Source organism: Cherax quadricarinatus, chromosome 66 (assembly GCF_038502225.1).
Source record: "Cherax quadricarinatus isolate ZL_2023a chromosome 66, ASM3850222v1, whole genome shotgun sequence".
In the NCBI taxonomy this organism is placed as follows: Eukaryota; Metazoa; Arthropoda; class Malacostraca; order Decapoda; family Parastacidae; genus Cherax; species Cherax quadricarinatus.
Genome location: NC_091357.1, coordinates 4964507 through 4986641, shown reverse-complemented (window position 1 = coordinate 4986641; position 22135 = coordinate 4964507). Strand labels below are relative to the sequence as shown.

The 22135-nt window shown below is 39.5% G+C and overlaps 1 protein-coding gene across 1 annotated transcript in view; it reads right to left on the bottom strand.

Annotated features, from left to right (window-relative positions):
- LOC128704206 (uncharacterized) overlaps nucleotides 1-22135 on the bottom strand; it is a 354653-nt gene that overhangs the window by 59767 nt on the left and 272751 nt on the right. Inside the window, exons 23-26 of the mRNA XM_070099039.1 lie at nucleotides 13848-14048; nucleotides 12306-12486; nucleotides 11682-11890; nucleotides 782-964 (exon numbers count right to left, since the gene is read on the bottom strand). Of these exons, the coding sequence (XP_069955140.1) occupies nucleotides 782-964; nucleotides 11682-11890; nucleotides 12306-12486; nucleotides 13848-14048 (774 nt within the window). The remainder of the gene's footprint in view (nucleotides 1-781; nucleotides 965-11681; nucleotides 11891-12305; nucleotides 12487-13847; nucleotides 14049-22135) is intronic.

Sequence of the window (22135 nt, the reverse complement as noted above, 5' to 3'; positions counted from 1 at the left end):
AATTTGGCCGACCCTGAGAACGAGTTTCGGAGAGGGCCTGTCGACCCTCAAAGGGTTAACTAAGTTTGGGAACACACCTGGTCTCTGGGTCTGTTCAATGATTATTTTGAGAGTAATGTGAAGGTTTCTTAACTGTTAATATACTTTGCACTGTTTACATTTCCACCCCATTTTACTTTTCCTGCAAATATTAATCCACTTATTATATTGTGCCCCCTTTTCTCTCAATAGTTATTCCAGGTTTGTGAAATGGGAATGAAGCATTTTAGGTTTCAATGAGCAAGCAAGAGTAGTTCAAATTATTTACAATCTGTAATTGTAATGGAAATCAAGATTGTTTTGTGTTGTTTTACTCACTTCAATACCTTCCATTCTATACCCATAATATTTTGCAAGTGATTTTTGGGATAGATAAGGGCAGAGCAATTTATTTAGTGTTATTGAACCTTTAAGAATAAATTATTTTCCATAATTTTGCATGTAAGTTAGTGGTTGGTAAATATGGATTCATATGCAGGATATACAAGTTACTGACACTGAGCTATTAGCAAGTGCACTATCGAGAGAAAATAAAAGGTGGAAGTGAGGGTTACTACTACAACTTCATTAATATATTTATTTATTTATTTTTTTTTTTTTTGGAAGGGGGGGGGGAGCTTTAAAAAGTAAATTAAAAATTTAATACTTTAATTCTTAAGTAGATACTGCAACTGAAATTCATTACTTTTAACACAAACACACAACATGCTATATTAATCAACATAAATACAAATAAACATACCTGTCTGACAGATCCTCCAATAATATTCACTCCAGGTCTCATGTGTAGTGCATTCTTAAGTATCTGAGACAAATCCAGAAGTTTCACTTTTGGAGAACAGGAATCACGAACACGAAGTAGGTCAGTGCGACCCACCAACTCTTGGAACTTACGAACACCCAATGAAGCCATCAGTTCACGGACCTATCAAATTAATCATCATTACAGTCAAAATATGACGGTAATTAAAACAATGATGCTACTAAACTACATTCCTTATTATCATGTTTGTGTTACACTCCATTTAGCTGAAAACAGAATGAAAGCAATCAGTCTATCAGAATCTGAGTAGTTAATCTTTCCAGATGCAAATAGCCTCTAGATTTTATTCTCCTATGTATACAATACTTGCTGGCTTTTTTTTTTTTTGTATGTACTTTTTCACATGCTGATGCATCTGATGACAACATGGCTTGTGACAACTAAATGTTATATGCTTAGAAAACAAAGCTGGATCTTAATGCTTAGTAATAAAGAAAATATTACCAAATTGCTTTAAATAATGCAGTTTCCAGTATTCTATTTTTTTTTCTTTTTCAACCTGTCATTTTCTATTTTTTTTTTATTCCAAACATGCACAGATGTTGCAATTTAAATAACCCTCTGAACTTCAACATCCCTGCCTATCCTTCAGTGTAGACACTGAACTTACAACTGCAATACAAATAAACTAATAGCTGTTAGGTACAATGACAGCACAAGTGCAACTAATGAGACATTTTACTGCGGCAACGTTTCACTCTCCAGGGGCTTTGTTGAGATGTTATGGTAATTCAAACATTACAAAGCAATAGACTGAACCTGAATAGCATCAAAATGTTATATGTTAAGCAATCAATTTGTATGAAACATTTGCTATCAGGCATGCACTGCAATATTCAATATTAAAAATATCTTTGCACTATGTTAGATATAAATAAAAATATGTAGATGCAAATATAAATCAAGGTCATAAAATTATTACAACCACACGTGTGGTACATTAAGTGCACAATGAAAATATTGTTTACAAAGCACATATCAAAAATTAATGAACAAAGCAATTTATTAAAAAATCTAGAAATATTTAAAGTCGACACCAATGAACACAAGTTTACTGTAATTACTACTACTAACTAGGTTTTTACTACAGGTCTGCCATCACAAATCCGGCATCATTGAGACTCAATAAAGTTAACCAATTTGACTTGCACAAAAAGTTCATTGAACATCGGCAAAAATCGAACATTTCCACTAGTTTGAGCTCAATTTCAATGTAGTACGTTCTGTCGTGAAATCAATCTATTTCTGTAATATATCTTCCATTCTATCAAACGAGACTAAAAAAAACGAGAATGAAACCATAAAAACCATACGAAAATATACCGCTAAGGGGTGGCTAATGGCTGAGAAGTGAACTCTAATTTATCGTTCATTTTTTTCATTTTTGGTGTACGTAAATAAGCATCTTATCAAACAGTGCCCGAGTTTCAATAAGATAGCCCAACAAACTGAAAAAAATATTTACCAAAAATCATATATGGCAAGCCCAAGCCAGGTACTGGAATAAGTCACCGACTTTTTTGGGTTATCCTCGGTTCTCTATACATACGCTGCTATGCATGATAATCTATTAAACTGTATTTGTGTATACCTGAATAAACTTGCTTCTATTCTGTCAACTGAGTACAGTGGACCCCCGACTTATGATGGCCTCAACCTACGATAAAACCGACTTACAATGCTACTCAGCGTAAAAATTTGACCTCGACCTACGTTGAAAAACTCTACTTACATCATTCGTTCTGAACGCGGCTGTCTGGTTCATCTGGCCTGAGCGCCTCAGCTGAGCTAGTGTGACATTGTTTACAAGCCAGGGCAGATGATTTCTGGCATACATTATTTTGTATTATTCCAGTGTTTTTAGTGCTTGTAACTGCTAAAGAAGCCACCATGGGCCCAAAGAAAGCTTCTAGTGCCAACCCTGTGGTAAAAAGGGTGAGAAATACTATCGAAATACTATCATACCACGGTCAGCTGCTGCTGTACCACCATCACCTGCTGCTGCTACTGCACCACGGTCAGCTGCTGCTGCTGCTGCTGTACCACGGTCAGCTGTTCTACTCGAAGATGTGGAGAGACTGTTGTTGGTGTGGTTTATCGAGAATACTGAAAAACAATTAACCCCAGAGGGTTAGCCACCCAGGATAACCCAAGAAAGTCAGTGTGTCATTGAGAACTAACTTATTTCCATTGGGGTCCTTAATCTTGTCCCCCAGGATGTGATCCACACCAGTCGACTAACACCCAGGTGAACAGGAAAAAATGCCTGGAACTAGTGCTCATATTGGTGAATTTAAGGCCAGCAAAGATTGGTTTGAGAGATTTAAGAATCACAGTGGCATACACAGTGTGATAAGGCCTGTTCTGGAAGAAAATGCCAAACAGGACCTACATTACTCAGGAGGAAAAGGCACTCCCAGGACACAAACAGTGTCATCACTCATCACCACAACTTCAATAAAGGTAAGTGTCATTTATTCTTCATTTAATACACTGGTACATGCACAATATATATTGTGCATGTATCCTTTGTGTGTGTAGGAAAATGTATATTTCATATGGTAAATTTTTTTTTTCATACTTTTGAGTGTCTTGAACGGATTAATTTGATTTCCATTATTTCTTATGGGGAAAATAAATTCGACTTATGATAATTTTGTCAACCGATGTGCTCTCTGGAACGGATTAATATCCTAAGTTGGGGGTCCACTGTACAAGAAACTGCCCATTCACCTATTTCAAGTACCCAATGAAGTGGTCAGAAATTGGCAATTTGGCCAATTTCATACAAATATCAAAGATGCCAATTTCAAAATAGGGTCCAGAATAAACAATGCAGACATTCCTGGCACAAAAAATAGAAGATATACTGTTATGCAGACTACTGCATTATTGTAATAATTGTATAAATAATGTCAACCCATTCGCGACTGCGTATTGGAATTTGGACTGGGCAGTCAGACACGCACTGGACTGTGATGTCATTGGTTTACTCTAACACTGCCAAAGAATCAAACATTTCTGTGGAGAAATTTTCTCCAGGAGGGGGGTATCAGCCCCCTTCAGCCTTGAGGGGCCCAGCCCTCTCAGAAGGGGCAAGCGTCTTGTTTACTGCTACAGTGAGTAATTGATCACAGATGCCGTACGAGTATGCGACGTGGTCAAGCGACCGCGGCTCCTTGCAGTCCAGTGTTGCAAAGCGTAGTTTAATAAGAGACAGTACATCTCTTACTTTAGCAGGACAATTAAGGTAAATCCTGCTTCCACTTTATTACCATAGTAAAGATAGTGGACATTGTTGTCTATGCTTAAGACAGCAAGATTTAAACATTCTGCTTTGCTTCATCGAGGAAGTGGCAAGGAAGCAAAAGGTACTAGGTCAGCCTTTTTTTTTGTGCTGGGGGCAGTGACGGCATGGGGCGCTGTGGCGTCTTCAGATTACTTTTGACTCTACTGAGAGTGACACTGACGCCAGGATAACCAACAAAGAACGATCTGTGCATTAGTGTGAACAAAGTGTCTCATAAAACACAATAAACACTTAAGAGAAGTGTGATCAGCTTCTTTAGTGATAAGATTGTGAACAATAAAGACAAATCTTGTGGAACATAGTGTACCAGTGTGCGTTTTCCTAGACTATGGAAGACGTGGACATCCAAGGGCACTTCAGCTTCTATCAAGTCACCGATATCTGTCGAAGGTGTGAAGAACACCATAGCTCATGGTACAAGAGCAAGGTAGGTTATGAATTTCTTGTAGTACGGGGGACTGCGCAGTTCTTGAGTTGCAAGGAGTTTGTAATCAACCTATAGTCGGCAGTAAGGTGCAGACTTTTGAGTCCAAACAAGTATGTAATCTGTCAGCAATCAGTGAATGAAATATGCTGACATAACACCCCCTAGGGGTAATTTATAATCTTACAAATTATAACTCTTTACAGCCCGTTGACAGATGACTTCGACAGCTTCTCAAGACCTCGTCTGCAGGGGCGGCTGTGCAGGCGATAAGTTGTCTTTCTAAGTTAAGTACAAACTCTTTAAACTTAACTGGTAATGCCATTTCTCAACAATTTCCGCTACTCTGAGCTCAGTTTCAAGGTACTTTTCGTCATGAAAGGAATCAAAATCATATCTATTTCTGTAATGTATCTTCCATCTATCAGATGAGACCAAAAAAATGAGAATACAACCATAAAAACCATACACTATGGGATGGGGGGGGCCAATGGCAGAGAAGTGAACTCCGTTGTTTATCGTCCGATTTCTTTCATTTTTGGTGTACGTTAAGAAGCATCTTTCCATCATACATTGCCCAAGTTTCAGTACGATAGCCCAACAAACAGAAAAAAATATTTACCAAAAATCATACATGGCAAACCCAAGCCAGGTACTAGAAATAAGTCACTGACTTTTTTGGGTTATCTTAGGTTCTCTACACATGCTGCTATGTATGAAAATCTATGTAGAGAAAATAGCTTTTTTGTTTGTTTTATGGTGCATTATGAGTGTATATCACAGTTAGCCCTATCCTATACTCCATTTTCTCTAATATAAGCCCCTCCAAACAGGGATAGGAGTATAGTACTTGTATGCCATATCCTCTTCATACTTCCGTCAAACTGCTCGGTATTATGCCAATTATTCATTCTGCAGTACTTAACATGTTTTTATGTTATTTATATTGTTTATTATGTCATATTAGATCAATTGTGGTAGGCAAATAAGCCATAGTGTTGATTTTTTTTTTTTTCAACAAGTCGGCCATCTCCCACCGAGGCAGGGTGACCCAAAAAAGAAAGAAAATCCCCAAAAAGAAAATACTTTCATCATCATTCAACACTTTCACCACACTCACACATTATCACTGTTTTTGCAGAGGTGCTCAGAATACAACAGTTTAGAAGCATATACGTATAAAGATACACAACATATCCCTCCAAACTGCCAATATCCCAAACCCCTCCTTTAAAGTGCAGGCATTGTACTTCCCATTTCCAGGACTCAAGTCTGACTCAAGTCCCTTCCCTAAATATTACCCTGCTCACACTCCAACAGATCGTCAGGTCCCAAGTATCATTCGTCTCCATTCACTCCTATCTAACACACTCATGCACGCTTGCTGGAAGTCCAAGCCCCTCGCCCACAAAACCTCCTTTACCCCCTCTTTCCAACCCTTTTGAGGACGACCCCTACCCCTCCTTCCTTCCCCTATAGATTTATATGCTTTCCATGTCATTCTACTTTGATCCATTCTCTCTAAATGACCAAACCACCTCAACAACCCCTCTTCTGCCCTCTGACTAATGCTTTTATTAACTCCACACATTCTCCTAATTTCCACACTCCGAATTTTCTGCATAATATTTACACCACACATTGCCCTTAGACAGGACATCTCCACTGCCTCCAACCGTCTCCTTGCTGCTGCATTTACCACCCAAGTTTCACATCCATATAAGAGTGTTGGTACTACTATACTTTCATACATTCCCTTCTTTGCCTCCATAGATAACGTTTTTTGACTCCACATATACCTCAATGCACCACTCATCTTTTTTCCCTCATCAATTCTATGATTAACCTCATCCTTCATAAATCCATCCGCCGACACGTCAACTCCCAAGTATCTGAAAACATTCACTTCTTCCATACTCCTCCTCCCCAATTTGATATCCAAATTTTCTTTATCTAAATCATTTGATACCCTCATCACCTTACTCTTTTGTATGTTCACTTTCAACTTTCTACCTTTACACACATTCTCAAACTCATCCACTAACCTTTGCAATTTTTCTTTAGAATCTCCCATAAGCACATTATCATCAGCAAAAAGTAACTGTGTCAATTCCCATTTTGAATTTGGTTCCCCATAATTTAACCCAACCCCTCTACTGAACACCCTAGCATTTACTTCTTTTACAACCCCATCTATAAATATATTAAACCATGGTGACATTACACATCCCTGCCTAAGACCTACTTTTACCGGGAAGTAGTCTCCCTCTCTTATACACACCCTAACCTGAGCCTCGCTATCCTCATAAAAGCTCTTTACAGCATTTAGTAACTTACCACCTATTCCATATACTTGCAACATCTGCCACATTGCTCCTCTATCCACTCTATCATATGCCTTTTCTAAATCCATAAATGCAATAAAAACTTCCCTCCCTTTATCTAAATACTGTTCACATAAATACTGCCACATATATGTGGCAGATGTTGCAAGTGTATGGTGTAGGAGGTAGGTTACTGAAAGCAGTGAAGAGTTTTTACGAGGATAGTGAGGCTCAAGTTAGAGTATGTAGGAAAGAGGGAAATTTTTTCCCAGTAAAAGTAGGCCTTAGACAAGGATGTGTGATGTCACCGTGGTTGTTTAATATTTATAGATGGGGTTGTAAGAGAAGTAAATGCGAGGGTCTTGGCAAGAGGCGTGGAGTTAAAAGATAAAGAATCACACACAGGGTGGGAGTTGTCACAGCTGCTCTTTGCTGATGACACTGTGCTCTTGGGAGATTCTGAAGAGAAGCTGCAGAGATTGGTGGATGAATTTGGTAGGGTGTGCAAAAGAAGAAAATTAAAGGTGAATATAGGAAAGAGTAAGGTTATGAGGATAACAAAAAGATTAGGTGATGAAAGATTGAATATCAGATTGGAGGGAGAGAGTATGGAGGAGGTGAACGTATTCAGATATTTGGGAGTGGACGTGTCAGCGGATGGGTCTATGAAAGATGAGGTGAATCATAGAATTGATGAGGGAAAAAGAATGAGTGGTGCACTTAGGAGTCTGTGGAGACAGAGAACTTTGTCCTTGGAGGCAAAGAGGGGAATGTATGAGAGTATAGTTTTACCAACGCTCTTATATGGGTGTGAAGCATGGGTGATGAATGTTGCAGCGAGGAGAAGGCTGGAGGCAGTGGAGATGTCATGTCTGAGGGCAATGTGTGGTGTGAATATAATGCAGAGAATTCGTAGTTTGGAAGTTAGGAGGAGGTGCGGGATTACCAAAACTGTTGTCCAGAGGGCTGAGGAAGGGTTGTTGAGGTGGTTCGGACATGTAGAGAGAATGGAGCGAAACAGAATAACTTCAAGAGTGTATCAGTCTGTAGTGGAAGGAAGGCGGGGTAGGGGTCGGCCTAGGAAGGGTTGGAGGGAGGGGGTAAAGGAGGTTTTGTGTGCGAGGGGCTTGGACTTCCAGCAGGCATGCGTGAGCGTGTTTGATAGGAGTGAATGGAGACAAATGGTTTTTAATACTTGACGTGCTGTTGGAGTGTGAGCAAAGTAACATTTATGAAGGGATTCAGGGAAACCGGCAGGCCGGACTTGAGTCCTGGAGATGGGAAGTACAGTGCCTGCACTCTGAAGGAGGGGTGTTAATGTTGCAGTTTAAAAACTGTAGTGTAAAGCACCCTTCTGGCAAGACAGTGATGGAGTGAATGATGGTGAAAGTTTTTCTTTTTCGGGCCACCCTGCCTTGGTGGGAATCGGCCAGTGTGATAATAAAAAAAAAATAATATATGCTTCAATGTAAACACTTGATCTACACATCCCCTACCCACTCTGAAGCCTCCCTGCTCATCCGCAATCCTACATTCTGTCTTGCCTCTAATTCTTTCAATTATAACCCTACCGTATACTTTTCCTGGCATACTCATTAAACTTATTCCTCTATAATTTTTACAATCTCTTTTGTCCCCTTTCCCTTTATATAAAGGGACTATACATGCTCTCCGCCAATCCCTAGGTACCTTCCCCTCTTTCATACATTTATTAAACAAAAGTAACAATCACTCCAACACTATATCCTCCCCTGCTTTTAACATTTCTGTCATGATCCCATCAGTTCCAGCTGCTTTACCTCCTTTCATTCTACGTAATGCCTCACGTACTTCCACCACACTTACATTCTGCTCTTCTTCACTCCTAAAAGATGGTATACCTCCCTGGCCAGTGCATGAAATTACCGCCTCCCTTTCTTCCTCAACATTTAAGTTCCTCAAAATATTCTCGCCATCTACCTAACACCTCCCTTTCCCCATCTACTAATTCCCCTACTCTGTTTTTAACTGACAAATCCATACTTTCCCTAGGCTTTCTTAACTTGTTTAACTCACTCCAAAATTTTTTCTTATTTTCATTAAAATTTCTTGACAGTGCCTCTCCCACTCTATCATCTGCTCTCCTTTTGCACTCTCTCACCACTCTCTTCACCTTTCTTTTACTCTCCATATACTCTGCTCTACTTATAACACTTCTGCTTTGTAAAAACCTCTCATAAGCTACCTTTTTCTCTTTTATCACACCCTTTACTTCATCATTCCACCAGTCAGTGTTGATATCAGTGTAATAATAAAGCACATTCACCTGCATCATGAGACTGAGCTCATGGCAACCGACAGTGTCTTCAAAGCCACCTTATATTTTATGGACAATGTACTGTGTATGTGCTTTACACAACGAGAAGCATTTCTTATTCATTGGAACCACGGGTAGAGCTAAAAGCAAGCAGGTTATAACAATAGAGAAAAAGAAATTGGAATGACTTATGCAGCAAGTAGCGCCACCAAACAGTACCAGTAGGTTGGTGTGGCGACCCTGGAAATTTGAAATTATGCTAGCCAAAATTAGTGCCGAATAACTGATGGAACTAGATGTCTGCTTGCCGAATTTGTGATGGCGGACCTGTACATGCTAAAATGTCAAGACAACTCTTAAAATGAAGCATTGTACTAAAAAAGACTGATTATACACTAAGCATAATGATTTAAACAAGGGTACACTAAGAGCAGTGAAAAAATCATCACTGCTGTCAAAGTATATTAAGTGTACCAAGAGGAACATCTGAAGACAAACATCTCAACTTCAACATAACTGCTTGAGATAGTGTATTAAAAATCCACACACTAAGTACAATAAGTCCTCAACTTACCAACACACTGAGGACCTCCTGAATTGTGTATAATAATGATATAATAATTTTTTTTTTAACAAGTTGGCCGTCTCCCACTGAGGCAGGGTGACCGAAAAAGAAAGAAAAAATACCCAAAAAGAGAATACTTTCATCATCATTCAACACTTTCACCTCACTCATACATAATCACTTTTGCAGAGGTGCCCAGAACACAACAGTTTAGCAGCATATACATATAAAGACACACAACATATCCCTCCAAACTGCCAATATCCCAAACCCCTCCTTTAAAGTGCAGGCATTGTACTTACCATTTCCAGTACTCAAGTCCAGCTATATAAAAATAACTGGTTTACCTGAATCCCTTCACTCAGTATTACCCTGCTCACACTCCAACAGCTTGTCAGGTCTCAATTACCATTCATCTCCATTCACTCCTATCTAACACGCTCACACATGCTGGCTAGAAGCCCAAGCCCCATGCCCACAAAACCTCCTTTACCCCCTCCCTCCAACCTTTTCAAGGACAACCCCTACCCTGCCTTCCTTTCCCTACAGATTCAAATGCTCTCCATGTCATTCTACTTTCATCTATTCTCTCTAAATGACCAAACCACCTCAACAACCCCTCATCAGCCCTCTGACTAATACTTTTTTATTAACTCCACACCTTCTCCTAATTTCCACACACTGAGTTCTCTGCATAATATTTACACCACACACAGCCCTTAGACAGGACATCTCCACTGCCTCTAACCGCCTCTTCGCTGCAGCATTTACAACCCAATAATATATGCAATACGAAAGATTCTCAACGTGTTCGTAAGCAGAGGACTTATTGTACCTGTTAATAATCAATTCAGATTGCTAAGAAAAGCAATTAATATCTATTTAGTAATAAAATGCACTTGCACACAAAAAAATGAGAAGAGAAAACAGTAGATGAAGCCAGTTACACGAAGACCCAAACAGACGTCAAAACTGATTGAATAAATGGTTAGTGAGGTTTAGCTACACTGAAATAAAATTTGAAAAGTTACATGGGAAAAGGATCCCAAACAGTACTACATGGTCAAAAAAATGCTTACATCAAGAATTAAAAGGTAGACACTAATGACCATTGCTTTAAACCTGTTCTCAGACACTCGGAACAAAACCTAATCAGCACAGACTAAGCCTGCAAATTTAAGGACATTCAGAAACCCTGACAGATATTTTCAAAACACTTCAACTCAAATGTGCAATATTTTAAGTATACTGCACATGAATGGAGCACTCACAAAGCAAAAAATTAATAGAAACTCAGGCAAATCCAAAGGCGTGTATCCAGACTGGTGCTGAAGTTTAGGGGAATGATTAATACACAAAGTGCTAGAGCTAGGCATTCTGTCTGTGGTAGAACAAGACTTCAGTATAATCCTGGTACAATACAAAAAAAAAAAAAAAATTCTCATGCAGGGTAGACAAGGATAGGCTCTGTTAGGGACGAATCATGAGCAAGAGGGTGTGAGCGAATTATACACCCAAAACAGGCCACAGAAATCTCCCAAATCACTTCAACATAAGGAGTGTTACATGAAGGAATAGTCCAATTTCAATTTTTTTTTTTATTTCAGGTTAAAGAAATGGACAATGAATGAACAGAAGTAGGTCTTAAGAGTTCATCCAGCAAGTATGACAAAGCTATTTCACATCAGTTGGTCATGAGTTAAGCAGAACCAGTACCTGAAGTTCACCAATACCTTGTATGGTTAATGATCATTTTGTAATTTCCAATAATGCTTTTATCTTATTAATTTCTCATTCAAACAAACAAAATCTCTTCTAAAATGACTAGGTGATGAATTTGATGCCAATTAAAAAACATCAACACTGTAAAAAAAAAATCTAAGGCTAAAAATCATCTTACCTCTTCAGCTAACATGAATAAATAATTAACCACATGCTCTGGTTTGCCCTCAAATTTCTTCCTCAGTTCAGGGTCCTGAGTAGCAATGCCAACCGGACAAGTGTTCATGTGACATTTCCTCATCATGGTACAGCCCATAACAATAAGTGGTGCAGTGCTGAAGCCAAACTCGTCAGCACCCAACATACCGGCAATCACAACATCCATCCCTAGAATACACATTTTTGGTTTTAACCTATGATTCTATCCATTTCTCTCAAAGTATTTGATATTTTGTTTTTACAATGAACTTCCTTCAATGACTCACAGTAGACTATTCTTAAAATTCTGCAAAATGCTCAATGTTGCCACAGTGGCATTTTTTGGATCCTGCACAAGTGTCACTAATAATTCGGCAAAAAACATTGGACTATCAACAATTCCAGGTTTACCAATAAAGCATTAAGATAGATGCTGAACTACTGGTTTTAAACTAACAACATTTTTAACAACCAAATCAAATTCATTACAGTTCAGTAATTTAATGGGGTAACAAACTTTTAAATAATCTACTCGTGTCAACTTCATCCAAATGCAGAAAGTAGCAGCATTATATAAAACAAACTATTTAATAATATGACTTACCACAGCGAATCTGTCCATCAGCCTGTAGAACAACCCGAGACCTCAGATTATTCAGGACGAGAGTCTGGTGAGTCTCTGATATGCCAAGTTCCCAAGGAAGACCTGCACTTTTGATACCTGTCCAGCTGCTGGCTCCAGTACCGCCATCGTGACCAGAGATGGTTATGTGCTCAGCTTTACCCTAAAATAAAAAAAATACAAATACAAATATCTAGGTAGTAGGTTGATAGACAGCAACCGCCCAGAGAGGTACTACCATCCTGCCAAGTGAGTGTAAAACGAAAGCCTGTAATTGTTTAACATGATGGTAGGATTGCTGGTGTCCATTTTTCTGTCTTGTAAACATGCAAGATTTCAGGTACGTCTTGCCACTTCTTACACTTAGGTCACACTACACATACGTGTTCTTTCTTTCTTTCAACACACCGGCCGTATCCCACTGAGGCGGGGTGGCCCAAAAGGAAAAACAAAAGTTTCTCCTTTCACATTTAGTAATATATACTGGAGAAGGTTACTAGCCCCTGCTCCTGGCATTTTAGTCGCCTCTTACAACACGCATAGCTTACGGAGGAAGAATTCTGTTCCACTTCCCCATGGAGATAAGAGGAAATAAACAAGAACAAGAACTAGTAAGAAAATAGAAGAAAACCCAGAGGGGTGTGTATACATATGCTTGTACATGTATGTGTAGTGTGACCTAAGTGTAAGCAGAAGTAGCAAGACGTACCTGAAACCTTGCATGTTTACGAGACAGAAAAAACACCAGCAATCCTACCATCATGTAAAACAATTACAGGCTTTCATTTTACATTCACTTGGCAGGACGGTAGTACGTCCCTGTCTACCAACCTACTACCTAGTACACATACATGTACAAACATATATATATGTACACACCCCTCTGCATTTTCTTCTATTTTCTTACTAGTTCTTGTTCTTGTTTATTTCCTGTTCTCTCCATGGGAAAGTGGAACAGAATTCTTCCTCCATAAGCCATGAATGTTGTAAGAGGCGACTAAAATGCCAGGAGCAAGGGGCTAGTAACCCCTTCTCCTGTATATATTACTAAATGTAAAAGGAGCTTTCGTTTTTCCTTTTGGGCCACCCCGCCTTGGTGGGATACGGTCGGTGTGTTGAAAGAAAGAAGAAATACAAATATTAAAAGGAGTACTGGGACCAAACTGGTAACCTTGCAACTGCAAGTCTATCATTGTATCACTTTAGCCAGTGTACAATAGTGCATATTTATTTGTCGAATAATTAGTATCCATAACAAAAGGCCTGGTCTTTAAAAGAGGCCAACTGGTGCAAGATAAAAGTTTATTAGGTAATAAACTGATACTATAAAAAAAATGTTTAGCAGTAAAGAAATATACAAGAGAAATGGCACAGAGGTTATACCAACGGACCACTGAAAAAAAGAAAAGTTATACAAGAGCACAAGGATGGCCAATCAAGTTTAAATATTGAAATCAAATCTCTATGAATTTGCATTAAAACTGCATATTCCCAGCATTTTAGATAGTGCCAAATGCTTCTTACCTTTGCCACTCCAGAGGCTACCACACCAACACCAACTTCAGACACCAGCTTGACAGAGATTCGGGCATTTGGATTAGCACATTTAAGATCATAAATGAGTTCAGCCAAGTCTTCAATGCTGTAGATATCATGGTGAGGTGGAGGAGATATCAGACCTACTCCAGCAACAGAGTAGCGGGTTTTAGCAATATCTTCAGTAACCTAAGAAAGAAAAAGCCAATTTATCACTTTTATATATTGTATTATTTCTTTTATTTTTTTATTAACACATCGGCCTCTTCCCACCAAGGCAGGGTGGCACGAAAAGTAAGAACATTCCTCGTTCACTCCATCACTGTCTTGCGAGAGGCACGCTTACATTAGTTATAAAACAAACATTAACACCCCTCCTTCAGAGAGGTATTATATACACTATGTACAGTACTGTTTATCAAGGCAAACATTGATAAATTAGACATGTGCAACTCTTGGGTATCTTTATTTAAGATACCCAAGAGTTGCATATGTGTCTAATTTATCAACATGTCAGTTCTCTGAACCATTCATCTACAAGGCAAACATGCATGTTATCTGGGGTTCTGGGGATAATCTTCCCTGTGGTCCAGTCTGAGACCAGGCTCCCTAGGCACACAGTAAACATATCTAAACTGAACACAAGTACAGCAGAAGTTAAGATTTAAAAATCAACAGTCCTACCAACATAACATTATCATGGTAGCACCTCCCTACATGGTTGCTATCTAGCAACCGACTATAGTACAGGTCCTCCATCACAAATCCGGCATCATTGGGACCTGTAGTGGGCCGGATTACCGAGTTTGCCGGATTACATTGGTTAGGTTAGAATATACTTAATAAAATTAACCAACTTGACTTACACAAAGTTCATTGAACATCGGCAAAAATTGAACATTTCCGCTACTTTGAGCTCAATTTCAAGGTACTTTTCGTCATGAAAGCAATCAAAATCATGTCTATTTCTGTAATATATCTTCCATAGGTAGTAGGTTGGTAGACAGCAACCACCCAGGGAAGTACTACCGTCCTGCCAGATGACTGTGAAACAAAAACCTGTAACTGTTTTGCATGATGGTAGGATTGCTGGTTTCTTTTTCTGTCTCATAAACACGCTAAGATAACAGGGATATCTTGCTACTCCTACTTACACTTTGGTCACACTTCACAGACACGCACATGCATATATATATATACATACATCTAGGTTTTTCTCCTTTTTCTAAATAGCTCTTGTTCTTTTTTATTTCTTCTATTGTCCATGGGGAAGTGGAAAAGAATCTTTCCTCCGTAAGCCATGCGTGTCGTATGAGGCGACTAAAATGCCGGGAGCAATGGGCTAGTAACCCCTTCTCCTGTATACAATTACTAAAAAAGAGAAGAAGAAAAACTTTATAAAACTGGGTTGCTTAAATGTGCGTGGATGTAGTGCGGATGACAAGAAACAGATGATTGCTGATGTTATGAATGGAAAGAAGTTGGATGTCCTGGCCCTAAGCGAAACAAAGCTGAAGGGGGTAGGAGAGTTTCAGTGGGGGGAAATAAATGGGATTAAATCTGGAGTATCTGAGAGAGTTAGAGCAAAGGAAGGGGTAGCAGTAATGTTAAATGATCAGTTATGGAAGGAGAAAAGAGAATATGAATGTGTAAATTCAAGAATTATGTGGATTAAAGTAAAGGTTGGATGCGAGAAGTGGGTCATAATAAGCGTGTATGCACCTGGAGAAGAGAGGAATGCAGAGGAGAGAGAGAGATTTTGGGAGATGTTAAGTGAATGTATAGGAGCCTTTGAACCAAGTGAGAGAGTAATTGTGGTAGGGGACTTGAATGCTAAAGTAGGAGAAACTTTTAGAGAGGGTGTGGTAGGTAAGTTTGGGGTGCCAGGTGTAAATGATAATGGGAGCCCTTTGATTGAACTTTGTATAGAAAGGGGTTTAGTTATAGGTAATACATATTTTAAGAAAAAGAGAATAAATAAGTATACACGATATGATGTAGGGCGAAATGACAGTAGTTTGTTGGATTATGTATTGGTAGATAAAAGACTGTTGAGTAGACTTCAGGATGTACATGTTTATCGAGGGGCCACAGATATATCAGATCACTTTCTAGTTGTAGCTACACTGAGAGTAAAAGGTAGATGGGATACAAGGAGAATAGAAGCATCAGGGAAGAGAGAGGTGAAGGTTTATAAACTAAAAGAGGAGGCAGTTAGGGTAAGATATAAACAGCTATTGGAGGATAGATGGGCTAATGAGAGCATAGGCAATGGGGTCGAAGAGGTATGGGGTAGGTTTAAAAATGTAGTGTTAGAGTGTTCAGCAGAAGTTTGTGGTTACAGGAAAGTGGGTGCAGGAGGGAAGAGGAGCGATTGGTGGAATGATGATGTGAAGAGAGTAGTAAGGGAGAAAAAGTTAGCGTATGAGAAGTTTTTACAAAGTAGAAGTGATGCAAGGAGGGAGGAGTATATGGAGAAAAAGAGAGAAGTTAAGAGAGTGGTGAAGCAATGTAAAAAGAGAGCAAATGAGAGAGTGGGTGAGATGTTATCAACAAATTTTGTTGAAAATAAGAAAAAGTTTTGGAGTGAGATTAACAAGTTAAGAAAGCCTAGAGAACAAATGGATTTGTCAGTTAAAAATAGGAGAGGAGAGTTATTAAATGGAGAGTTAGAGGTATTGGGAAGACGGAAGGAATATTTTGAGGAATTGTTAAATGTTGATGAAGATAGGGAAGCTGTGATTTCGTGTATAGGGAAAGGAGGAATAACATCTTGTAGGAGTGAGGAAGAGCCAGTTGTGAGTGTGGGGGAAGTTCGTGAGGCAGTAGGTAAAATGAAAGGGGGTAAGGCAGCCGGGATTGATGGGATAAAGATAGAAATGTTAAAAGCAGGTGGGGATATAGTTTTGGAGTGGTTGGTGCAATTATTTAATAAATGTATGGAAGAGGGTAAGGTACCTAGGGATTGGCAGAGAGCATGCATAGTTCCTTTGTATAAAGGCAAAGGGGATAAAAGAGAGTGCAAAAATTATAGGGGGATAAGTCTGTTGAGTGTACCTGGTAAAGTGTATGGTAGAGTTATAATTGAAAGAATTAAGAGTAAGACGGAGAATAGGATAGCAGATGAACAAGGAGGCTTTAGGAAAGGTAGGGGGTGTGTGGACCAGGTGTTTACAGTGAAACATATAAGTGAACAGTATTTAGATAAGGCTAAAGAGGTCTTTGTGGCATTTATGGATTTGGAAAAGGCGTATGACAGGGTGGATAGGGGGGCAATGTGGCAGATGTTGCAAGTGTATGGTGTAGGAGGTAGGTTACTGAAAGCAGTGAAGAGTTTTTACGAGGATAGTGAGGCTCAAGTTAGAGTATGTAGGAAAGAGGGAAATTTTTTCCCAGTAAAAGTAGGCCTTAGACAAGGATGTGTGATGTCACCGTGGTTGTTTAATATATTTATAGATGGGGTTGTAAGAGAAGTAAATGCGAGGATCTTGGCAAGAGGCGTGGAGTTAAAAGATAAAGAATCACACACAAAGTGGGAGTTGTCACAGCTGCTCTTTGCTGATGACACTGTGCTCTTGGGAGATTCTGAAGAGAAGTTGCAGAGATTGGTGGATGAATTTGGTAGGGTGTGCAAAAGAAGAAAATTAAAGGTGAATACAGGAAAGAGTAAGGTTATGAGGATAACAAAAAGATTAGGTGATGAAAGATTGAATATCAGATTGGAGGGAGAGAGTATGGAGGAGGTGAACGTATTCAGATATTTGGGAGTGGACGTGTCAGCAGATGGGTCTATGAAAGATGAGGTGAATCATAGAATTGATGAGGGAAAAAGAGTGAGTGGTGCAATTAGGAGTCTGTGGAGACAAAGAACTTTGTCCTTGGAGGCAAAGAGGGGAATGTATGAGAGTATAGTTTTACCAACGCTCTTATATGGGTGTGAAGCATGGGTGATGAATGTTGCAGCGAGGAGAAGGCTGGAGGCAGTGGAGATGTCATGTCTGAGGGCAATGTGTGGTGTGAATATAATGCAGAGAATTCGTAGTTTGGAAGTTAGGAGGAGGTGCGGGATTACCAAAACTGTTGTCCAGAGGGCTGAGGAAGGGTTGTTGAGGTGGTTCGGACATGTAGAGAGAATGGAGCGAAACAGAATGACTTCAAGAGTGTATCAGTCTGTAGTGGAAGGAAGGCAGGGTAGGGGTCGGCCTAGGAAGGGTTGGAGGGAGGGGGTAAAGGAGGTTTTGTGTGCGAGGGGCTTGGACTTCCAGCAGGCATGCGTGAGCGTGTTTGATAGGAGTGAATGGAGACAAATGGTTTTTAATACTTGACGTGCTGTTGGAGTGTGAGCAAAGTAACATTTATGAAGGGATTCAGGGAAACCGGCAGGCCGGACTTGAGTCCTGGAGATGGGAAGTACAGTGCCTGCACTCTGAAGGAGGGGTGTTAATGTTGCAGTTTAAAAACTGTAGTGTAAAGCACCCTTCTGGCAAGACAGTGATGGAGTGAATGATGGTGAAAGTCTTTCTTTTTCGGGCCACCCTGCCTTGGTGGGAATCGGCCGGTGTGATAATAAATAAAAATAAATCTTTCATTCTATCAAACGAGACAAAAAAAAAAAAAAAAAAAAAAAAAAAAAAAAAAAAAAAAAAAAAAAAAAAAAATACAACCATAAAAACCATGCGAAAATATACCGCAAAGAGGCAGCTAATGGCTGAGAAGTGAACTCCCTTATTTATTGTCCGTCTTTTTTACTTTTGTTGTATGTTAAGAAGCATCTTTCCATCATACATTGCCCAAGTTTCAATGAGATAACCCAACAAACAATCTAGAAAAAAAAAATATTTACCAAAAATCATATATGACAAGCCCAAGCCAGGTACTGGAAATAAGTCACTGACTTTTATGGGTTATCCTAGGTTCTCTATACATACGCTGCTATGTATGATAGTCTATGTAACTGTATTTGTGTATACCTGAATAAACTTACTTCTAGTCTGTCAACTGAGTACGAGAAACCAACCATTCACTTATTTCAACTACCCAATAAAGTGGTCAGAAATTGGCAATTTGGCCAATTTCAACAGATGCCAATTTCAAAGTAGGGTCCAGAATAAACAATGCAGACATTCCTGTCACTAAAATAACATTTTCTCTGTTCATTAGTCACAGCTACAGGCCCCTCTTATATTACTCTTGCTGCATTATTGTAATAATTGTATAAATAATGTCAACCCATTCTTGACTCCGTATTGGAATTTGGACTGGCAGGCAGACAGGTATTGTTTACTCTTGAGCTTCGCTAAGGAATAGAACATTTTCGCTGCTGTGAGCGCAATTTAAAGGTACTTTTCATCATGAAATCAATCAAAATCTTATCTATTTCTGTAATATATCTTCCATTCTATCAAATGAGACTGAAAAAACGAGAATATAACCATAAAAGCCATACAAAAATATACCGCTAAGCTGCCGCTAATGGCTGAGAAGTGAACTCCGCTATTTATGGTCTGATTTCTTTCATTTTTGGTGTAAGTTAAGAAGTACCTTTCCATCATACATTGCCCAAGTTTCAATAAGATAACCCAACAAACAATTGAGAAAATAATAATAATAATATTATCCTTATTTACTACACGTACATGTACAAGATATACAGGCCTAGCTGACATGAGTGACACATTACTGTATAGAAAGCCAGCTTGTTATGCAGAGTATTTCAAGAAAATTAGGCCAGTGTCCCAGGATAACACCCAGGTACCCATTTACTGATGGGTAAACAGACAACAGGTGTAAAGAAACACGCCTAATGTTTCTACCCTGGCTGGGAATCGAATATTTACCAAAAATCATATATGGCTAACCCAAGCCAGGTACTAGAAATAAGCCACGTTGACTTTTGGGTTACCCTAGGTTCTCTACACATATGCTGCTATGTGTGATAATCTATATAGAGAAATTAACTTTTTTGTTTCAGTTTTATTGTGGAGTACGAGTCTATATCACAGTTAGCCCTGTGCTATACTCTGTTTTCTCTAATATAAGCCCCAAGACAGGGATAGGAGAATGGTATTTGTATACCATATCCTCTTCATAACCCCGTCGAACTGCTTGGTATTATGCCAAATATTATTTATTCTGGAGTATTTAACATTTTGTTATTTAAATTGTTTTTTATGTCCTATTAGATCAATTGAAATAGGCAAATAAGCTGTAGTGTTGGTATTAGCATAATAATAAAGCATATTCTCCTGCATCATGAGACTGAGCTCATGGCAACCGACAGTGGCTTCAAACCCACCTTATCTTTAATGGACAATGTACCGTGTTGGTGCTTTACATAATGAGAAGCATTTCTTTTATTCATTGGAACCATGGCTAGGGCTAAAAGTAAGCAGGTTATAATAATAAATGGAGAAAAATAAATTGGAATGACTTATGCAGCAAGTAGCGCCAGCAAACAGTACCAGCAGGTTGGTGTGGTGACCCTGGAAATTTGAAATTATGCTAGCCAAAATTAGTGCCGAATAACTGAAGGAACCGAATAACTGATTGCCGGATTTGTGATGGCGGACCTGTACTGTATACAGTGGAACCTCTTTGTTTGCCCTGGTTTTCATCGAATTTGGTTTTCGATGACTTTTTTGGGTCAAAATTCTGTCCTTTTCGTTCATCACCTCAGTTTTCATTGAGTTGACAGTGGTCCGCCGTCCTGAGTCAGTCTAGCTTTGTTTCTCATCAGTAGAGGGTGGTATTGAGGGTGGTAGCTATGGTGGTATTGAGGGTGGTAGCGATGGTGGTATTGAGGGTGGTAGCGATGGTGGTATTGAGGGTGGTAGCGATGGTGGTATTGAGGGTGGTAGCGATGGTGGTATTGAGGGTGGTAGCGATGGTGGTATTGAGGGTGGTAGCGATGGTGGTATTGAGGGTGGTACTGAGGGTGGTAGTGATGGTGGTATTGAGGGTGGTAGTGATGGTGGTATTGAGGGTGGTAGTGATGGTGGTATTGAGGGTGGTAGTGATGGTGGTATTGAGGGTGGTAGTGATGGTGGTATTGAGGGTGGTAGTGATGGTGGTATTGAGGGTGGTAGTGATGCTGGTAGAGGGTGCTAGTGATGCTGGTAGAGGGTGCTAGTGATGCTGGTAGAGGGTGGTAATGATGCTGGTAGAGGGTGGTAGCGATGGTGGTATTGAGGGTGGTAGCGATGGTGGTATTGAGGGTGGTAGTGATGCTGGTAGAGGGTGCTAGTGATGCTGGTAGAGGGTGGTAATGATGCTGGTAGAGGGTGGTAATGATGCTGGTAGAGGGTGGTAATGATGCTGGTAGAGGGTGGTAATGATGCTGGTAGAGGGTGGTAATGATGCTGGTTGAGGGTGGTAATGATGCTGGTTGAGGGTGGTAATTATGCTAGTAGAGGTCATGGTAGTGATGGTGGTAGTGGTTGTGATGGTGGTAGTGGTTGTGATGGTGGTAGTGGTTGTGATGGTGGTAGTGGTTGTGATGGTGGTAGTGGTTGTGATGGTGGTAGTGGTTGTGATGGTGGTAGAGATAACCTCTCCTCCCTCTTCCCTCCTCGCTGTCTTCCAGACGCCAACAAGTCTTCAATACAGTGGACCCCCGCATAACGATTACCTCCGAATGTGACCAATTATGTAAGTGCGTTTGTACGTGTATGTTTGGGGGTCTGAAATGGACTAATCTACTTCACAATATTTCTTATGGGAACAAATTCGGTCAGTACTGGCACCTGAACATACTTCTGGAGTGAAAAAATATCGTTAACCGGGGGTCCACTGTAAATGTAAAAGTGATGTTAAATGTTCATTTATCCATTTCATCAGTCATTTATATTCATTTCTCTATGTTTTCTGTATGTAAAACTATAGCTATTCTCTATAAAATGTATTTTTCATTCATACTTTTGGGTGTCTGGAACAGATTAATTGGATTTACATTATTTCTTATGGGAAATATTGCTTCAGTTTTTTCGTGGAATTCGGTTTTCGTCAGACTTTCTGAAACGAATTAATGATGACAACTGAGGTTCCACTGTATTTGCAATATGTATTCTGCAATAATAATGTGTGTAAAGGTAATGTGTGCACATACATGCACATTAAGACATTTTGCCTACCAGTAGCTTTTTCATTTCAATGCACAGATGATGTATGAAGGCAGAAGAAGATCACCTAATAAGTTCCTCAGCCTAGAAGCTGATGTTCAATCTTAATGTAAATGAAGCATATACATACTTGTCAGACAAGCTGCAGTAGTTGAAATC